Source organism: Fringilla coelebs, assembly GCF_963513975.1.
Source record: "Fringilla coelebs genome assembly, chromosome: 19".
In the NCBI taxonomy this organism is placed as follows: Eukaryota; Metazoa; Chordata; class Aves; order Passeriformes; family Fringillidae; genus Fringilla; species Fringilla coelebs.
Genome location: NC_140045.1, coordinates 12,625,235 through 12,645,485, shown reverse-complemented (window position 1 = coordinate 12,645,485; position 20,251 = coordinate 12,625,235). Strand labels below are relative to the sequence as shown.

At 50.2% G+C, this 20,251-nt stretch overlaps 3 protein-coding genes across 3 annotated transcripts; 2 read left to right on the top strand and 1 right to left on the bottom strand.

Annotated features, from left to right (window-relative positions):
• Window positions 1-2,062: 2,062 nt before the first annotated feature.
• TMEM220 (transmembrane protein 220) lies at window positions 2,063-6,789 on the top strand (the record flags this gene model as incomplete). Its single annotated transcript, XM_084218323.1, has 6 exons — window positions 2,063-2,134; window positions 2,230-2,259; window positions 3,046-3,106; window positions 4,165-4,288; window positions 5,120-5,179; window positions 6,227-6,789. The coding sequence occupies 6 exons, from the start codon at window positions 2,063-2,065 to the stop codon at window positions 6,357-6,359; spliced, it is 480 nt and encodes a 159-aa protein (XP_084074449.1). The 3' UTR covers window positions 6,360-6,789.
• A 175-nt stretch (window positions 6,790-6,964) lies between these two features.
• On the bottom strand, window positions 6,965-10,121 carry ADPRM (ADP-ribose/CDP-alcohol diphosphatase, manganese dependent; the record flags this gene model as incomplete). Its single annotated transcript, XM_084218322.1, has 3 exons — window positions 6,965-8,128; window positions 8,972-9,088; window positions 9,569-10,121. 3 exons carry the CDS (start codon window positions 10,119-10,121, stop codon window positions 7,842-7,844), a joined length of 957 nt encoding a protein of 318 aa, XP_084074448.1. The 3' UTR covers window positions 6,965-7,841.
• A 44-nt stretch (window positions 10,122-10,165) lies between these two features.
• On the top strand, window positions 10,166-13,736 carry SCO1 (synthesis of cytochrome C oxidase 1). Its single transcript, XM_084218762.1, has 6 exons — window positions 10,166-10,328; window positions 10,418-10,508; window positions 11,284-11,481; window positions 11,686-11,778; window positions 11,890-12,005; window positions 12,848-13,736. Exons 1-6 carry the CDS (start codon window positions 10,167-10,169, stop codon window positions 12,974-12,976), a joined length of 789 nt encoding a protein of 262 aa, XP_084074888.1. The 5' UTR covers window position 10,166; the 3' UTR covers window positions 12,977-13,736.
• The last annotated feature ends 6,515 nt before the right edge of the window (window positions 13,737-20,251 follow it).

Genomic DNA, 20,251 nt, shown 5'->3' with positions numbered 1-20,251 from the left:
GCAGCTCGAGTTCCACTCAAGGATACTGAAGGTTCTTGGCCTCCCTCTCATGGGAGAAGTCAGTATTGCCTTCTGCCGACAGACTCGGCTGTGTCCCGCAGCAGGCGGCCGGAGGAAGTGCTCAGGGTGGTTGGTAAAGCTTTAAGGGAACAGCCCCGACCTTTTCTTTGCAATAAGCACACCCAGCACTGAAAGACGTTTTTATTTCTAAGGCATGCTACAGCCTGATTGCTTTTGAATTCCATTTAGCTCAACTGGCCAGAGCATGATGCTAACATGAAGGTTGTGTGTTTGATCCCTGTATGGGCTGTCTGCTCAAGAGCTGGACTCTGTGATCCTTACAGGTTCCTTCCAGCTCAGAATATTCTGTGATTCTGTGAATTAGAGCAGTAAAGAACACCGCAGTTGCTAAACCAATCCCTCCTTCCAAACATATCCTCAGGAGAGACAGAGGGGCCTTTTGCCTTCCCTTGCTCTTGTGTCACTGAACTTTGGTCACTCACAGGATTGCCAAACCTTCCATGCCGTGCTTCCCAAGCTCCCATTGAAAGCTGCTCTGTCGGTTTCTGTCAGTTTCTGTCTCTGTCAGTTTCTCCCATCTGTTTTCTCTCCCCTCCTGACCGTGCAGCCCATGAGATAGCAAGGAGCAGCCCAGCCATGACAGAAACTAGGTGGGCTGTGCAAATTTGCACAATAGCTTGTGATCAGACAAATTAAAGATCCAAAGACTTCAACACAGATTAATTTTCATATTGAAGATCACCTAGTATGGGTGGAAAAAATGGGCACTGACTCATAATTTTGTTTCCCACACAAGGAACTGGTGTGCCTGAAAAGCTTAGCTGCTTTTATTTTCCTATCATATTATGCTAATAATAATTATGCTAATGAAAGACATGCTCTTACATTCTTCTTACACTTTTATCACCACTGTTGCTTTTTAATCCATGACATTTTCATTTTCTAGCCCAGAATTACTTCCCTTCTGTTAGAAAATACATTCAAAAGCCTGTCCTTGACCTGGAAACAAGGCATAAAGGTGATTTATTACTAGAGCTCTGCTTCTTTTGAGGTGAGGGGTAGGCACTCTCACAAAGACAACTCTTACTTCTCTGTGGCTTTATTTGGAGTAATTTCATCTCTTGTAACCTGCTCAAGGAAAGACTCAGTTAAAAATAAGATGAGAATGAATCCTCTCCACAAATGTGGACACATTTACATGTCCTCCACATAACAATTTAGCAAGACCTGATTCTTTTGGGTGCTGAGAGAACTGTATGAAATTGGTGGGAGACACGATCTCACAGAGGCTTGGTTTTGGTAAATATCACATTTCTAAAGGACCCAGTTTCAATTCATCACTTATCATTTTTCATTATAAATGATCAGTGAATGATGGCACAATGCTATTCTTCTGAGCAATATCCTTTTTGCTTCTCCAGACTGTACAAAATGACTGAATCTCTTAAACACAAAACTATTTCTGAAGCATTACAAAAATCACAGAATGGTTTGGGTTGGAAGCTGTCTAAAAACCCATCTCATTTAGCCCCCTGCCATGGGCAGGGACACCTTCCACTGTGCCAGGGTGCTCCAAACCCCGTCCAGCCGGGCCTTGGGCACTGCCAAGGATCCAGGGGCAGCCACAGCTGCTCTGGGCACCCTGTGCCAGGGCCTCATCTCCCTTGAAGTATCACCGTGCTGCCCGGGATCGGGATTGGGATTGGGATTGGAATTGGGATGGAGATGGGGATAAGGATGGGGATTGGGGCTGGGATCGGGATCGAGGCTGTGATCAGGGATCAGGAGCGGGATCAGGGCTGGGATGAGGATGGGGATCGGGGATAGGGGATCGGGGCCGGGATGAGGATGGGTGTTGGGGCCGGGATCCCCCGATCCCCATCGGGAAGGTGATGGGAATGGAGTTTGGGGATAGGGGCCGGAATGGGGATGGGGGATCGGGATGGTGATCGGGAATCGGGATAGACCCCGGGATCGGGATCGGGGCCGTGGCCCGCCCGCGTACCGCCCCTCTGTCCCTTCCCTCTGTCCCGCCCCGGCCATGGCGGCGCGGCTGTGGCGGCTCTGCAACCTCCTCATGGCCGCCTTCTTCGGACTGGCGGCCGCCGTGCAGGTGAGGCCGGGGCTCCCCTCCCGTCCCCTCCGCTCCCCTCCCGCGGAGCGCGGCCGCGGCCGGGCCGGGGACTCAGTGCGCGCCTCCCGCTGCAGGTGAACGACCCCGACGCGGGGCTGTGGACGGTGAGTACGGGCCGCCCTTCCCTGTTCTTCCCCTTCGGCACCTCCTGCCCGGAGGTCCCGGCGGCCCCAGCCCCGCTCCGCTAACGCCCGGCCGATCCGGGGCTGCCGGAGGAAACGTCCCGGCTGCCAGCTGAAGAGCGGGCAGACGCCGGGAAAGCGATGTGTCTACTGCAGCGACGGCCGGAATCCCACCGTGCTTCCAGGATCTGCCGTTTCTCACCCCAGATCTGCTCCTGCAGAGCACGGCTTGCCTGTGCAGAGCACCCCGAGCTGCTCCCGCTGCTCCTGCCCCGCTCTGCCCGTGGAACAGGGAGCGAGCCCCGCTGCGGTGCCCGTGCTGCCTCGAGCACTGAGCAGCCCCTGGCGCCGGCCCTGCTGGGTGGCAGGGACACTGTGTGTGTGCGACAGGAGCTGCTGGCTGGGCAGGGGCTGGCCTGCGTGCCTGCGGTGTGTGAGCCCCTCTGACAGCGGCACCAAAGGGGACAGAACGCCCCAGCGCGGGTGGAGGGTCTGGGGAGGGTCAGGATTCAGGGAGGGGACTCTGCAGTGCTTGGTCAGACAGCCAGTGTTCTGTAAGCCACAAGGGGGCTGGTGGCCCGGGATTTTGGGTGGTGATGGTGGAGATGAGCACTAGCAGTGCCAGGGCATGCTGGAGGGCGAGGGACTGGGATCTGCTCTGTGCCTCTGACAAACTGCTGTGAAGGGGAGAAGTGCTGCTGTGGCTGGGCACTTCTGCTTCCTCAGCTTGCTAAGTTTTGCTACCGAGTAGATTTATGTCATTAACAGGTTGTCTACTTAGTGCCAGCTGCCCTGACACTGCTTGTCAGCATCAACCCTTCAATAACAGGTATGATACTGGTGTGCAAAACAGTCTCTGCTCAAATTTTGCTCTCAAAAGGTTGTTGTTTTGGTTTTTTTCTTTTTAAATTGAGCCACTGATTAAAATCAGCCTGTGTAGAAACACATCCTACTACCTTCTGAGGGCAAAAAGCTGCAGGACTTATTTCTAGAGAAGCTGGTCATTGCTTTAGTGCTGGTGGCTGGACATGCTGCAGGTGAGGAGAGGAGCCCAGCAGAAAGCCCAGCTGCTGGGATGGGCCTGCCTTTGCACCCCACTTCCAGCTTCAAGCCTTCTGCAGCAGAAGCCTGGGAGCAGGCTCTGAACCTGGCTCTGTGTTGACCTTAGCAATTGACTTTGTTTCGTTGTTGTAAATCTGTTTTTGTTTATCTACCTTGTGCAAAAGCAGCTGAGCTTTGCACAGTCCCATGAAAGTGCTAAAGGTCTTGTTCAGTGCCAGGTATTGCAGCTGCCCCACAGAGCCATGGGCAGGAGCATTCAAAGGCTGTGTTTCCAAGGGTGTGTGTTGTGGGGGCTGACAGCAGTTCAGAGGATCATTCAGATTAGATTTGTTTCAAGTCTTCAGAACATAGTTAAGATTTTTGTATTTTAATTCAGTGGAAATAATTTTAAATAAAGCCATATACACAAAGTGATTGTATCTGTTCTGAATGAATACTTATGCTGAATAAACTGAAATCACACTTAACAAAGAAAACCTTCAGGAGTGCATGGTATTTTCATAAATTACACCATTGCAGTCTCTTGGCATTCTGGCCACCTTAAGTAGCAGCATTCCTAAGTTCAGAACTCATGAAGCTTGTGGTTTTGAATATTTTTTGAATATTTCATTGGCTGGTCAATAGAATCTGCATGTTAAACTCATAGTTAGGGTTTTCCTTGTGCCCAGATCTGTGGAAAATAAAGATTATAATAGCACAACTTCTGTAAAACCGCAGGTTTATGTAAATTCTCCGAGGGGTATTTGCCAGTCAGGTCTGTGGAAGACCCAGATGGGTCTATTTCATTCTTCTTGATAGTGGCTGACAGGCTATTTTTTCCCCCAGACAATGGTGTTTGGAGGAGCCTCTGTGACATTCATTCTGCTGGCTGTGTTGTTGGGACCATTGCCTTGGCTTGCTCTTTGTTTGCTCATGCTCAAGGAAACATTTTTCATGAAGAGGAAGGCAGGTAAGCAGTGGGTTTTATTTGCTCCTGCCCAAATCCAGCTCACCAGGCCATCTCCTCCTGGTGTCACCTTCCAAAACTTTATTTCCTGGGCTGTTTCAGTGAGTGCTGTTGGTCCAGAGGAATCAGACCAAAGAGGAGAGACCATAATGCTCCAGACCAGTGACTGCTTGGACACGGGGAAGGGAACAGTCATTGCCTCTCTGATTGTGGCAGGCAGTTGGATTTATTTGTCTGGCTTTCACAGACCAAGGCACAAGCACAGTGAAGCAGTTTTGTTCTCTTTTCCTGGAGCTGTAGGAGTGGTAATCAATGTTCTAAAAACTCTTGAGGTGATACCAAATTCAGGTTTATCTGGCATGGGCTGCTGAGTCCTCCAAGGTATTGAGGATGAGGGAGAATTTCTCATCTGGACACTCAGGTGTGTAAAAAGTAGGTGCTTGTAGAGTACTCAGGTGAAGCCCTGGTAGTTACTTCTGCACCTAATCACAGTCTGGAAAACTGGGATGTTACTTTGCTCTGGTTCAATGAGAGAAATGTGCCTGCTTTGCCTGTGTTAATTAGTGAAATGTGCTATGGAATATAAATCCAGCAGTAGAACAAAAGGTGGAGGCAGGAATTTCTGCAGCTGTTGAGCTGTCATGTCGATTTGTAGATTTGTGGTGTGAAGCAAAGTTACTCTTTGTAAATACCATTATAATTATAATTCTAGTAAAATACATTGAACTTCTCCAAAGGAGCAGCCACTATTGTTTTGGAGGCAAAATTTGTATTGTAGGAACATAAACATCTGTTTGTATTATTTTCTGATCTGTTTTTTGTTTGGCTTTTCAGAGAATTGTTTGGTCTGGTGATTATTACAATATGGATGAGTCTTTGTCGCAGTTCAGCAAAGTAAGTTTTATTTTCTCTTGTTTTAGAATGCATTCCAATGTTCACATTTAGTGACTAGCTCCTTGAAAACACACAGTTGCTTTTAGCAGCTTGTTTTGCTGTTTCATGTCACCCTCTGAACCTTCCAGATGCCCAAGCAGTAGCAGCTGGTGCTACAGCCTAGAGGATTTTGCACAGATAAAAGTTGGGGCAAGGGGGAATGTAAGCCTACATGAAGCACTTTTTCTGGCCCCCTGCCATAATAGGGGCATTTTTCCCTTTGTTTAAGGTGCTTTTTTAAAAATTCCAGCTAGTTTCTGTAGCCTGCATTGTCAGAAAATTCTTTGTGCCTCTCCAGTAAAAGACTGGTGATAGATCCACAGGAGCCCCATTAAAGTGGCCAAAGGCTCTCTGCTGTCTTTCCAGCTGCAGGCAGATGGGAATGTTATGTGGTGGCTGTAGCAGTGCCAAGGACATCCTGGGCTGTCGCAGGCATGGATGAGGACAGTGCTTGTCCCCTGTGCTGACACTGCTTAGGCACCTCCAGTCCTGCGATCAGGTTTGGGCACCTCACTTCAAAAAGGACTTTGAGGGACTGGAGCATGTCCAGGAAAGGGAACAGAGTTGAAGAAGGGTCTGGAGCACCAGGAGTCACCAAGGGAGCTGGACTGGCTCAGTCTGGACAAAAGGAGGCTCAGGGGGGACCTTTTCACTCTCTACAAGTTGCTCACAGGAGGCTGCTGCCTGGTGGGGGTCAGGCTCTGCTCCCAGGGAACAGCGACAGGACCAGAGGAGACAGCCTCAAGCTGTGCCAGGGGAGGTTGAGATTAGATCCTAGGGAAAATTCCTTCACTGAAGGGGGTCAAGTATTGGCACAGGCTGCTCAGGGAGGTGGTGCAGTCACCACTCCTTGGAAGTATTCATAAAAAAGCACTGGTGGCACTGCACCATAGGGTTTAGTGGGTGTGGTGGTATGCAGTCCAAGGTTGGACCTGATGATCATGGAGGTTATTTTCAGCCTTAAAGATTCAGTGATTTGAAGTAGCTCTGTTGGATTTGTTCTTACAGGAGTCCCCTGGGAGGAGCTCGTTTGGTTGCTGCAGTTGTTGTTGCTCTTTTCCCCTTCGTTTCGTGGCTGTACATTTATGTGAACAAAGACATGCGAGAGTCTTGGCCAACACACTGCAAAACCGTGATTTAATTGGGTGGGAGAAAGTCTGCAGTAGCTATGCTGACCTTATTTGCCTTTGGTTTTGGTGCTTAACAAAAGGTGTGTCAGTTTGACAGGACCCAAGAATACCTGTCTGCTTCCAGCAGTGCCAGCTGAGATTTGGTAAAATGTTGAGGAACACTGTCAAATCTGAGTGGGGAATTTTTCTACAGAAACTGTTCACCTTGCTGCTTCTTACATTTTCCAAACACCATTGATCTAATGTCTGTTCTGATGGTATATTCAAGATATCACTGTAGCCCCGGATCACTCTCAAATCACCTCATAGTTTGAGAACTATTCTGTAACGTAAGGGACAAATAAAGCAAATACTGTTTTAGTAAATGACTATTTACAGCCATAGGACTTTCCATAATGTGCCTGGATAATGCATTTCAGACTTATTGGAAAATTGAGCAGTCTATCTCTGTCCTCTGCTAAAATCATATGTAGAATATATCTGAAAGAATTATTTTTGCTATTATCTTTAACTGAAAGTCACTGGCTTTACTGAATAATAAACATTATTTTTTATAAAAAAACTCAATGAAAGCTTCCATATCTTTTATTTTCTGGGAGATGCATATTTGAGCCTGTCACCAGCAGATGTGGGCACTGTCCAACTCTGCTGCTCACCTAATTTTTTCTTAGAAAGCAGGACCCACACAGCAGCCCTGCAGCAGCAAGCATGTCCCACTATTCATCCTGGAGAAGGAAGCACTGGTGGATACACTGGGAGAGCCAGGACAGCTCCAGGTGTAACACACAACACTTTTATTTAGATGGGTGTCAGAGCTCACTCTCAGCAGTGCTGCAGGTGATCCCAGCTGTGCACACACAGCCAGCCTGAGCTTCTGCAGCATTCCATGGTGCAGCACACATGGTCTCCTTAGGCTCAGCTTTCTCTGAGGATTACTTTAGTCTTTTAAAGCAAAGTTGGAAGACTGAATTAGGCTACAGGCTGGATATATTCTGCCAGACATGAGACTTTACTGTAATGTTCACAGAAAAGAAATAAATAGAGATGTGGCTGGGCAGGTACAACTCTGCATGCTTTAATACTCACTGAGAGAACAGCATTAGGGCTTTTTTGAGCAATGTTTGTTATATGGTTTGCATCTTTCCACAGTAGCAGTCCAGCCTGAGAGAACGGCATTAGGGCTTTTTTTGAGCAATATTCACTATATGGTTTGCATCTTTTCACAGTAGCAATCCAGTCTGGATTGGGTGTTGGAAATCAACATTCTGCATTCCAGTATATTAATTTAAATTACTGGCCTTCTCTATTCTCCAAAACGTCAGGTGCTCTCTTACAGAAACACAATTTCTAAAATTCTGTATCCAAGAGAAAAACACCTGAGCTAAAGCAATAAGGATCAGCCATGCACAGCTTTCTAAAAGCAAACAGCTGAATCTCCTCTATTTTCATCCAAGTCCTTCCTGCAGAAGAACAATCTCTATTTGCCCGGTATTTCAGAAATGCATAACTCTGTCAGGAATTCTGCCCCTTCCCTTCAGTACCATTTTATCCTCATAGACATAAACAGTTCCAAAGGCGTTGCTGTCGGGGGGCGTCTCGATGAGCCCCTCCAGGGTGAGGTGATGCACTCCGTGCGAGTCGTGGCAGTAGGCGCCGTCGTGCAGGTGCCCTGCGAGCACACAGACCACACAGCTGTGTGTGTGTATCACTGACAGGGCAGCCTCGTAATTCCAGGCCAGGCAAACCCCATTGGAAGCACAGGGATGGATGGGCACGTGAGCTGCAGTCCGGAGGGAAAGAAATAAAGAGAGTTAAACTGTAATAAATCTGCCTCATTGCTGGGAAGTTCTGCCATCCCACGGAGTGTGGCATTCATATTTTCTGAAAAATCCCTTAGCCCAGGATTTTCTCCTGGGAAGCTAAGAAATCTCAGAGAAAAATGAAAACAATAATTATTTAATTTGTTTCTCCTTTGTTTTGCTCATGTGGAATGTGTTTGGAGATCGTTTCATGTGAATTGTTTTCACTCATTGGCCAATCAGGGCCAAGCTATGTCAAAACTCTGGAAGGAGTCACAAGTTTTCATTTTTATTTTTTTAGCCTTCTGTAAGTATCCTTTCTGTATTCCTTAGTATAGTTTAGTTTAGTATTCTTTTAGTATAGTTTAGTTTAGTATTTTTGTAATATAATATCACAAAATAATAAATTAGCCTTCTGAGAACATGGAGTCAGATTCCTTCCTTCCTCCTGCCACGGGTCACCCCACAAATACAATAACTGAGTACAGAAAGCTCACCCCCAGTGAGGTGTGGTTGCTGTTCTGCTCTTTCAGGGGTTCCATCTGTACCTCACCAGACTAACTACATGTTTTCTGCAGCTAACATACACGGGCTAGCAAACTTTTTGTTTTCTCATATTTCCATGGGAGTTGTGCTGGTTTTGCATTAATTGATATTCAGTAAGAAGGAAAGAAGCCACCCACAGAAATGAGTGAGAGGAGCTGCTGAGAGCTTCCTCTGTACAGCCCCCATCAAATATAGGGGTTGGAGCCAGATTAGCTTTAAGCACCCTGCCAACACAAACCGCTCTGATTGTCTATTTATTCCCCTCCGTATCTACCTACCCATAACTATAACTTTTTCTTGGTTTTCATCAGAGAACTTGAGGACTTCATCAAACCAGTCCAGCTGGGCTTGGCTAAATCCTCCATTAAATGCTACAAAATAAGGTTCTTTGAGCCCTGCAATGAAGAAGAAGGTTAGGCACAAATGCATACACCTCCCATGGTTCCTCTATTTGCCTTACGCAAATCTGCTGATGGTTGGTTTACTCTCAGAACCTTTGGGGTGTTTTTTTTTGCATTTCCTTGATCAGAACTCCATCCCCCTTGCACAAAGAAGGAGATTATTTGTAAGTGTTTTGGGGAGTTTTGGCCACACTACCCAAACAGGGATTCCACCGTTGGGTTTCCCCCCGGCATGGGGCAGGGTGGGCACAACTCGGTGCTCTGCACCAGCCGCCTCCCCGGCACTGCGGGGCACAGAGCAGGGCACAACCTCAGCACCAGGCTACGGGGGAGCATCTCCTGTGCCCGCACCGACGGCAGGGAGTGGGCAGCAATTGGGCAACATGCTTGTGAGCCCCGGCATCCCGCTGTCAGCACCGGGAGCTCCGGACAGCGAAGCTTCGGCCGCCCGCGCCCCTGCCAAGCCGGAGGTACCTTCGGGGCTGTTGAGGTCATCGTTGGTGTTCTTCTCCCGCAGCACCCGCAGGGACTCCAGGTAGCGGGGGCTGCCGGGGTCCCTGCCCAGGGTGCTGGTGTCGTAGCTGTCGAGCACGACGAGGCGGAGCCGCGGGGCCGGGCTGCAGTGATACGCGTGGCACTCCCTGTCCGGGGGCCCGTCCGAGCCCCCCGCGGGCCGGCTGTACAGCCCGGTGTGCACCAGCCGGGCCCGGCTGAAGTTGTAGAGCTCGTGGTTTCCCCACGCGTGGTGCACCGGCACCGAGAGCTGCCCCAGCACCTCCAGCACCTGCTGCAAGGCGCTCTCGGACTCGCCGCGCCGGGCGTTCTGCCCGTCGATGCTATCGCCCAGCTGCAGCACGAAGGCTATCGGCGGGCTCTCGCCGGCCCACTCCCGCACCGCCTCCCGCAGCAGGCGCAGGCTGTGCCGGTAGTAGCGCCGCCGGCAGCCGCCGAAGTCGTGCCCGTCCTCCGCGTCCGCGAACTGGATGTCAGCGATGACCCCGAAGGCGAGGCGCGGCGCAGCCTGCATGGCGGCCTCGGGCGGGCCGGAAGGGGCGGCGCGGCCGGCGGGAACATGGCGGGGGCGGCGGGGCTGTGGCGGCTGCGGGCGGGAGCGGGGCTGTGGCCGCTGCCGGGCCCGGCCGTGCGGGGCTGGGCGGTTCTGCCCGCACCCCGCAGCCGCCCGCTGTCTCAGCTGCCGCCGGGCCGCGGGCCGCGGGCGGGCGCGCAGAGGCGGGTGAGTGAAGGAGGGACGGATGGAGGGAGCGCGGGCCGGGCCGGGCCGCTCCGTGCCCCGGGCAGTCACCAAACCCTTGTCCCCCGCAGCTCGTGTCGTGGCGGTCGCTGGCGGCCACCGTGGTGCTGGGCGGGGGGCTGCTGGCCGGCATGAAGCTGATGAAGCGGCACAAGGAGGAGAGTGAGTGCGGGGTGCGGGAGGAGCGCCGGGGCTTTGGATTGTACTGTTTGTCCATGTGAGATCGTGTGGGCTGGGGTCCATAGCTAGCTGCATTGGACCCGAACAGCCCGTCCAGGCACGGGTTTTTACACCGGGGGTGTCGCGTTTCGTGTTCAGACAAAGTGTTTGTCGTGTTTTGATGATGTTGGTTTGGCATTCAGATGTATTATACCTGCCCGGGCATCGTCACTGTACGGCTTTGCCACTTCGTGCTTGAGTTTACGGAAGTGCCGCAGAAAGATTTCAGAAATTTAAAGCAATTCAAGGTTCAGCGTTTTAAAGCTGCTAGGTTGGAATAGTTGTGTTTGGCCCCACGCTGTGCCAGCCTGTGCAGCGCAGACACGGAGCTGGATGTTGTGGGCTCGCCCATGAGCTTTGCCCTCTCCTGCAGCAGCTGCCCACACATTTCCTTTTTATGGATTCCACACTTTTCCTTTACAGTTGAAAACAGAGGTATTGCAGCTTTTGGGGGATTGTTCAGTTTTTGTTCAGTTCACAGCAGGCCAGATATCTTGGTTTTATTTTTTCCCTTTTTAAACAAAAATGCAGTCAGGTAACAATGAAAGATAATAATCATATTTCAAAGGAATTTAGTGATATATTTGATTTTGTCCAAAAGGAACACTTTGTGGAAGGTGTGTTGGGTATCTGCATGACAGCATGTCTGACTCAGCTTGCCTGGGAAGCATTGTGCCTTGTGGCATGGGTGTGTTTGATCCCCGCTTGTGTTTTGTAGAACTGGAGAAGGAACGGAACCGAGGCATTGGGAAGCCGCTGCTGGGAGGGCCCTTCTCCCTCGTCAGCCATGAGGGACAGCCCAGGACCAGCAAGGACTACATTGGCCAGTGGGTGCTGATCTACTTTGGCTTCACTCACTGCCCTGACATCTGCCCTGACGAGCTGGAGAAAATGATTGCAGTGGTAGATGAAATCGGTATGGGAATTCAGGGTCTGGAAGCACAGACGCAGAGCATCTCATGGCACTTGCTTCCTTCACAAATTGCATAAATAAAACTGCACAAAATGGTCTAGTCACTTGGGGTGGGCTTGGATTGATGTTACATGGCTATGAGCTAGTTTGAAGGAAGATGAGAGATGGTGTTTATTCTAAAATAAATAATAACTGTTAACATCATAGATCGAATTCCATCTCTGCCTAATCTGACCCCACTCTTCATCACCATCGATCCTGAGAGGGACAACCAAGAAGCCATTGCCAGATATGTGAAAGGTATTCCTGCTTTCTTCCTGTGTCTCATAGCTTGTAGTCCAGAGCACTAAAAAGGAGCCTCTTGAAGGGATTCTTTTCACCAAAATGTGTAAATGTCTTCTTTCTATTTAGAATTTTCTCCGAAGCTGGTGGGATTGACTGGTAGCAAGGCACAGATTGACCAAGTGGCTAAAGCATACCGTGTGTACTACAGTGAAGGGCCCAAGGATGAGGACAACGATTACATAGTGAGTAAAAGCAGCCTTTGCTTACTGAAAGACTGGATAAGAGCTGGTTTTAAAACCAGCTATTGGATCTTTACTGAAGTCCCATGTGCAGTGGTATGTTCACCTGTCAGAACCACAATGTCCTCCTACAAGCTCAGCACCTTACCAAAGTGTGTTCTAAACAATCCCAGAAATGCAGACAGCAGCACAGGAACTAGCAAGGCTGGCAATAGTTGAATTTCTTTCTGATCTGTAATACATTTGACTGGCTCTTTTCCTGTGTGCTCCAAAGTTGCTGTGATTTCTCATTTCTAATGCAGCTGAACTCAGAGCACAGTTGTATTTCAGTCCTGAGCAATCATGTCTTCCAGAAATCTGTTTCTTTGCTGAGAAAGATGTTGTCGCGATTAGGTACTGACAGCATTTGCAGTGTTATTTAAATAAATTTGCAGTGGAGTTAATTTTGATATAAATGCAATTGGAATATCCGATATGTGAATGCGGATTCAGTGCGCCGGCAGGGGGCGCCCCTGTCCCGCATTTCCCTGTATCCCATTGCCGGTCCCGATCCCAGATCCCAATCCCGCATTTCCCTGTCTCCCACTGCCGGTCCCGATGCCACATCCCAGTCCCTCATTTCCCTGTATCCCACTGTCTGCATTGCTCCTGATCCCACATTTTTCTGTATCCCACTGTCTGCCCCGCTCCTGATCCCACATTTCCCTGTGTCCTACTGCCTGCCCCACTCCTGATCCCACATTTCCCTGTATTCCACTGCCTGCCTCGCTCCTGATCCCTCATTTCCCCTCTGAGCTGGTGCTGTGTGATGTTGTGCCCTCTGACCACGCTGTGCTCTCCTGCAGGTGGATCACACAATAATCATGTACCTCCTCGGCCCCGATGGTGACTTTGTGGACTACTATGGCCAGAATAAGAAGAGTGCTGAGATTTCATCTTCTATTGCTGCGCACATGAGAAAATACAGATCCTAAAGCAGGTGGTCCTCAAAGATTGCTGTGAATGTCACCTGTGGGTTTGGCTGTGATTGGACATTGGAGTGAAAGCAGAAGCACACAAGTGTAATATCCTGTCAAGCAGGTCTCCTTTCTTCCAAATCAGAAAGGTTATCCATGTTTCTGAAAACTCCCATTACCAAAAATCTCTACAGAGCCTTCCCCATGGATATCATTTCCAACAAGATCTTGGGTACAGAATAAAATTTGGGACTTCTCTGAAACATTGCTGGGATCAAAGGATAGAAAGCACTTTCCACTTGAGAAGAACGTGTGTGTTGCTGGGAAAATACTGCTGGTAAAAAAAAAAAAAATTGCTGGTCTGGCAAGGACAGCAGTCACTGCAGGAGGATTACTTGATGCAAAGCCATTACTGGATGGGGCCATGGCGTTCTCAGAGGAGCTCTGCCCTCTGGTTTCTCTTCACTGTTTTGCCTTCTAGGAGAGGCAGCTGCACTATTAGAAGCAGGGGAGCTTTAAGAGTGCTTCTTTATCCAGGTTAAGAAGGTGAAGAGCACTGAAAGCACCAACTGCTTCCACGCATGGGACCTGCCCTGTAACAAGCCTGTTTTCATCTGAATGCAGAAATGAAATATATTTTTCTGGTGGTTTTTCCAGGTGAACACTGTTCATTTATAAGGAAAAGAGAATTGGGATGCAAATAGTTTTTTCTTCTGGTGCAATTGATCGTGTGTGTAGTTGCTCTCCTTGTGCTAGGAGAAGGGGGGAGGGTGAAGGGGGGCTGTGTCCATGCACAGGGCTGGCAATCAGATACATTTTATGCAGTGCAGCATTTGAAAATAAAGATTGATTTGTATAGACAATATATATTTTTATTTCCGTAGGTTTGGCTAGAATGTCATCAGAACTTTTTATACCAGTCAAACTTCATATTCTTGCTCTGCTTGCCTTTTTTTTAGAAGGCAGTATTTATTTCTAGTCATGCACATCAGGAGCTGAATGTGCTTTTTTAAGCTGAACCTCAGAGAAGGGCCCACAGGAGACAAACCAGAGCAGTTGTTGGTGTGAGTTCCAGAGGCTCTTGGACTGAACACAGGTGTTCCTGCAGGTAGCACTGGTGTTCTCCTGAGTGTGGGGGTTGGAAGAGAACATTCCCATCCAAGGGAAGGTGTAAAGCCTGTGGAAAATTTCTATCTTTGCAAAATGGTGGAAAACAGTAAATTTCACCTGTTCCAGTGCAGTGGCATCTCTCATGCATTTTTACATCTATTGCATACTTGCTTTCCTCCATGGGTTTCACTTTCAGGTCTATATTTATGTGATCCCTTGTGATTTGTTTGTTTTTGTGGAGTCCTCAGGGCCCATCCCTGCCCCATCTCTTACCAGCCTGTGGCTGTGCTCTGCACAACAGCTTTTGTCTGCCCTTTTCAAGGGCTCTGCTGTCATATCAGGCCTGTATTTTAAATATTGCAGCAGTGTGTTAGGGCCAAATACCCTTTCTGCACAGAGGACAGTCTGAAAAACCATGATTGTATGAAGCAATGGTAAGTAAAAATAAAACAAATCAGTTAGAAGCTCAGAAGAAAGAATTGGTGTTACAGCTGAGCCAAGTTAAAGCAGAATTTGGACAAGGCAAACTTCTGTCCTGAGGCTTTGCAGAATCAGCACATGACCTGGGAAGAGTCACCTGTTAACACTGATTTCTCTAAAGCTCATTTGCAGCTGACTCGTACCACAGAGACAAATACAGGATTCCTGTCTTCTCCCAAATGTTTTGGCAGCACTGTTGTGTCCTTTACCTTGTTTTTCTGTGCCCTGAAAGGCAGAACCAGCTGACCCAGGAAGATTATGGCAGACTGGGGGGAGTGTGGCAAAGGCCCAGAAAGATTTCAGATGGAGTGACATGTCCCTTGCCTCATGGCAGTGGGAGCAACTGATGTCCTGCTTTTTTCAGCCTCCCAATTTGACCACACCCATCCCTTTTCCCTTGGCTTTTCCAGGGGGGAGACTTTCTTTGGAAGTTAGGAGCTTTATTTTTGTTATTGTGGTTGGTCGTGGGGTTTCGTTGTTCATCGGCATTTGTTTTTTTCTTTATTTGGGGTTTTGTTTGTTTATTAAAAACCAAAAAATGTTCTTTAGGCAACTTATTAGGATTTCCCTGCCCTGTTCAGTGGCAGCAGGGAACACAGATGTGTTTAGGAGGCCCAAGGGTTCTGCTAAGTGCTCACTGGGAGGAGGCAGAACTGGTCAGGGAGGGGAAAGGGATGTGCTGGGGGTGCTTGGAGGTGCTTTGTCAGTGGATATTCAGTATTTTTCTAGTCCAGTATTAGAAGTGAAGCAAACTGTACTCGTACCAAAATTCCCAGGGAAGGAGCTCAGTTCTGGCAGGGAGGGTTTGTGTCAGGGCTGCTCTCTTGGGGCTGTCCTGGGTGCTGGCCTGGGGCTGAGCAGGGCCAGGCTGCCCAGGTGGCTCTCTTGAAACTCCACCAGGTGACAGGTGTCATTTGGGAAGCAGGTTTGTCAGAGCCTGGTGCTGTGCATGGTGAGCCTGCGTTCCCCAAGGCCAGCAGGGAGCCCTGGGTGCCCCAGGGACCGGGGGAGGGCAGAGCACAGTCCTGAACACAGAGCTCTGCTGTGCCCACAGCACACCCAGCCCTGGCCTGGCAATACCAGTGGAAAACAGCATCTCCTCTGAGGGGCTGCTGCCATCCCAGCCTGGGGACCAGTGACAAGATGTCTGAGGAATGAGGACTGGCTCCATTTGTCTTCCCAAGGAAGGCAACACATTCCTCGTGTGCTGCCTGCACAGCCCGTGGAGGAGCTCAGCTAATGAGTGACACTTAAGCCACACGGGTGAAGCTTGGCTGCTTTAGGAGCGTTCTCAGCAGCAGCACAGGCAGAATCAGGGCCTGAAGAGGTCCACAGACTGTGACCTTAAACAACTACAAAAGCCCTGTGTTGCATTTTCAGTCCAGATCATGGAAAGACTTGGATAAGAAGGTCTCTCATGAGGTCTGTAGTCCAGCCTCCTGCTGCAGTCACCCAGAGCCTCTTCATCCTTGTTCACAGCCTGAGGAAGAAAGCAAGTCTTCCTCATCTCCAGCTTGGGTCAAGGTCATGTGTGGATGGAGATGCTGTTGCTCTTTCTCCCCTTCTGCAGTGCCTTTGAAGATATCTACATTTTCTGAGCCTTTTCTCGCTTGGTCAGACTTGCCTGCTCCCAGCACTGACCTGGTGTTCCTAAGATGTGCTTCCATCTGCCCCCAGCCAGGATCTGGGACAAATGAAGGCTCTCACATGGTCTTCAGTGAACTGCAGGATGGAGCTAGAGGCTGGGAATTGAGTTGGGCTCTTCACCACCTCTCTGCAAATCAGCATGTGTTTTCAGTCAGGTGGAACAAGCACAGAGTGCTGAGGAGTCAGAGCTGGGACCAGCCTGTCCCCACGCACTGAGGTTGCTGGTTGCAACCGAGGCTTTCCAGCCCCTGCTGCTGAAGCAGTGCACTCACCTGGAGCTTCCAGGAGCTGTGGCTCCAGCAGTGTGTGCTGGGGCTGCTCAGGAGCTCCCCAGCCTTGGGGCAGTGAGTCTGTGCTCAGTGAAGCAGATGTGCTGGCCTGTGCTGCAGGGGGAATGGCCACAGTCCTTCCTTTAGACATGACTGACAAGTCCCTCACTTTTACTGGACTGCTCTTAGGCTTGGTGGCCTACAATCAAAGCTGACTATTTGCCTCCTAGAAAAGAATTTTAAAGTTTGGTTTGGTTCAAGTGGAAACTGATGTTTTTTAAAGGAGGTTATACTGCTGGTGGCGTGTCTAGCCCCTGCCTTCTAGCAGCTCTACATCAGTTGTGCATGTTGCTGTGAAGATTTGTGCTGGGGAGACCTGGGCAGGAATGACTGCACCTGTCTCTGTGCAAGAGCCAAGTCATTCCATGTTTTAAGCTGTGTATTACTAGTTTAATAAAGCAGGTTCCTTCAGCGTGCCAGGGAACTTACTCAGCTGCAGCTTACAAAACCTTCTTGTTCTCTCGAAGTTCTTTGTGCAAAAATAGATAGACACCAACCAGTAAATCCACCTTTAATTTGCAGGGGTATATTGAGCTATGAGTGTGCCCTTTTCTGAATGAAGGACAGCAATGAAAGCTCCCTGGCAGCCCCAGGATGGGATGAGAGAGCCTTGCAAGGCAATGTGGCTCGTGGTGACAGCACCCTTGTGACCTTCACCTCGGGACAGCTCTGTGTGTGCAGTGATGTTGGCAGCAGAGAGCAGCAGATGTACCTGCAGCTGCTGTGGGTCACTGCTCAGTGCCCCTTGTTTTCCTGCACTCTGCTCCCACCTGGATGCTGAACCAGCAAGAGAAAGCCAGGAGAGGCTCTCACTGCCTGAGGGCTCTCTTTGCTCTGCTTGCACCGAGGGGACCTAGCCAGCAGTGTGGCCAAGGAGAGCTGGGTCTGTAGCAGCCATGGTGTGGCCAGCAGGACCGGAGAGTGACCACCCCCAGGGCTGGCACTGCTGAGGCACCTTGAGTGCTCTGTCCATTTCTGGGCCTCTCATGGCAGCAAAGACGTGGAGGGGCTGGAGTGTGTCCAGAGAAGGGGATGGAGCTGGGCAACTCTGGAGCTCCAGGAGCAGCTGAGGGAGCTGGGAAGGGGCTCAGCCTGGAGAAAAGGAGGCTCAGGGGGAAATTCTGGCTCTGCACAATTCCCTGACAGGAGGGGACAGCCAGGGCCATCGGGCTCTGCTCCCAGGGAACAGGGACAGGAGGAGAGGGAATGGCCTCAGGCTGGGCCAGGGCAGGCTCAGGGTGGACATCAAGAGGAAATTCTTCTCTGAAAGGGTGGTCAAACACTGGAACAGGCTGCCAGGGAGGTTTGGAGTCCCTTCCCTGGAGGTGTCCAAGGAAGGGCTGGAAGTGGCACTCAGTGCTCTGGGCTGGGCGACAAGGTGGGCATCGGTCAGAAGTGGCCTTGATCTTGGGGTACTTTTCCAACCCCAATGATTGTGTGGGTGATGTCCAGTCTGTCCAGTCCTCTTGTCTTGAGCAGGAAATGTCCTTTCTGAGTTACAGTGGCAATCTGGTGCCAGGACAAACCCAGCCTCTCTGGCTGGCCTGGTGTGCCTCAGCTTTTTGCTCCCAGCACATCCCCTGTGCTAAGTTCAAAGGGCCGATCACAAGGGATGTGAGCTAAAATAAGCTTTTCCCTCATCCCCCGGGCTTAGGGGGATTCTAGGAATTCATGGTTCATGAGATATGTGGCTGTGGTGTCCATTTTTAGTGACCTTAAATGAAATTAAGGGCAACATGAAACATGTTTTTCAGAATTCCAGTGACAGTGGCTCTGCTGCAAGCCCACAGGCTCAGCTCCCATTGGGCCAACACAAACCCTGGGCCATGGGGTCAGCCACTGTCCCAAAGGGGTGACATCCCCTGTGCTGGGGCAGCAGCTGCAGGTGCCCCCGGGTGCTCCAGCTCAGAGTGGTGCTGTGGGAGGTGGCAAAAGCTGTTTGGGGAGGGTGGAGGGGGTTTCTGGCTTCACACAAGGCTTGTTGGCTTCGTTCTGCTAAGGGAAGGCTGGTCCTGCAGCCTGGGGTGAGTGTCCGTGCAGGGCAGAGAGCAAACGGGTCTTGCTCAACAGTGACAGATGACCTGAACAGCCAGAATGGCTCAGGATGGAGGAGACCCTTCCTCTCCTGCACCAGGAGCTCACTCAAGCTCTGTGTGAAGGCTCCCACAGTTCTGCCAAGGGCTGCCCTGCCAGCCATTGCCTGGCTGCTCTGCACCAACCAAGCAGGGTGTTTGGGACTGGGAGACCTCCATCTAAAGCCCACTTTCCCGGCATCCTTCTGTGGGAATTGCAGTCACACATGTCAGAGAACCTCCTCAGCATGGTGTAACGAGGCTTCTGCAGCTCCTCTTGGCAGCAGGGGCAGTGAATGTTGTGGGCAGCCAAAGCTGTATTCAAAGCTAAACTTATGTGGTGTATTCATGATTTCACATTCATGAACTGTCCATCCCTGGCCAGATTTGGGTGTTGTTCTTTCTGATTTAGTCTCTAATTTGCCACGTTTGTCACATCATATTTCAGTCATGGCCTCTCATCCTCTCCTCCCTGACCCATGCAGCGGTGTCAGCCACAAGAATTGCCATATCTGATCCTGCATGAATCCTCATCCTCTTTTTCCTTCCGTGGCCTTGCTCTCCACCCCACACAGAGCTGGTTTGGGTTCCTTCACCACTGTGCAGCTCTGCCCAGGCAGCCTGTGAGCAGGAGCAGTGGGGCAGGTCCCTTCTGTGCTATCATTGTTTGACATGCTGGTGAGAGTGAAGTGCTGGCCATGGTTGTAGCTGGCAGGAGAGCATGTTCCCAGTAAAGGAAATTTCCACCAAAGAAAAGTCTACAAAATCCCAGACTTACTAAAATTGGGAGAGAAGAGCAGGTCCTTTCTTTACACACTGTATATGGCAAAAAATGAACATGAATTGGTGAGCAGGCGGGAGTGTCGATCCCTTCCTTCCAAATATAGGGATGGGGCTGAACCAGGGGGACTAAGCTGAGCCTATAAAAGCTGTCAGGGAGAAAGCCCTTGTTGGTGGCTCCTGATGTCCTGGCCAAGGCTCCTGCCACAGGTCCTGTTCCCCATGCTTGGAGCCTCACAAGGCTGTAGCACTGTGGTGGGAATTCTGCTGTAGCTTCCCTGCTGGGCCGTTCCTTGGGAAGGGAAGGAGTGGTCTCTGGTGAATTTTGCTGGCCCTCAAAAGGCACAGTTACTTGCAGTGAGAGGGGTTGGGCCTTTGGAGAGGCTGCAGCTTAGCTGAAGTCTGACCTTTGACTCTTTCTCTTTCAGAGATACGAGATGTCAGCCGGTTCCTTCCTGCTGTCTGTTGGCTGATTGTTAAGGTGAGGATTTGAGGCATGAAAACTAACAGCTTGCCCAGGCTGGCATGAGCTGGCTTTTCCCCTGTGCCCACCATGGGCAGTCCCTGTTTTCCTCCCTCCATGAGCTCCTTTAACCACATGTCCATTCCTGCCCACTACGGCTGCTCACCAGAGGACTAGGACAGGTTCCATGTTAACAGAGAGTGAGGGAAGTCATAAATTAAAAACCAGAAGAAAAACAATCTTCAGGGCTTCACTTTTTCTGAGGATTACACGAATCCCTCAGATCTGACCACTTTCCTGGGGAGCCCTCCTCCTCCCTTGGACATGGATCTCCTTTCCCTGGGGCCATGGAGGGTGGTGGCTCTTCTTCAGTGCCTTTGTACCTTCCAGCCTGGAAAAGCGAACAACTCCC

Coding starts and splice junctions, on each gene's coding strand:
- SCO1 (XM_084218762.1), top strand. CDS start 10,167: ATGGCGGGGGCGGCGGGGCTGTGGCGGCTGCGGGCGGGAGCGGGGCTG. Junction 11,482..11,685: donor TGCAGTGGTAGATGAAATCG/GTATGGGAATTC, acceptor TTAACATCATAG/ATCGAATTCCATCTCTGCCT. Junction 12,006..12,847: donor ATGAGGACAACGATTACATA/GTGAGTAAAAGC, acceptor GCTCTCCTGCAG/GTGGATCACACAATAATCAT.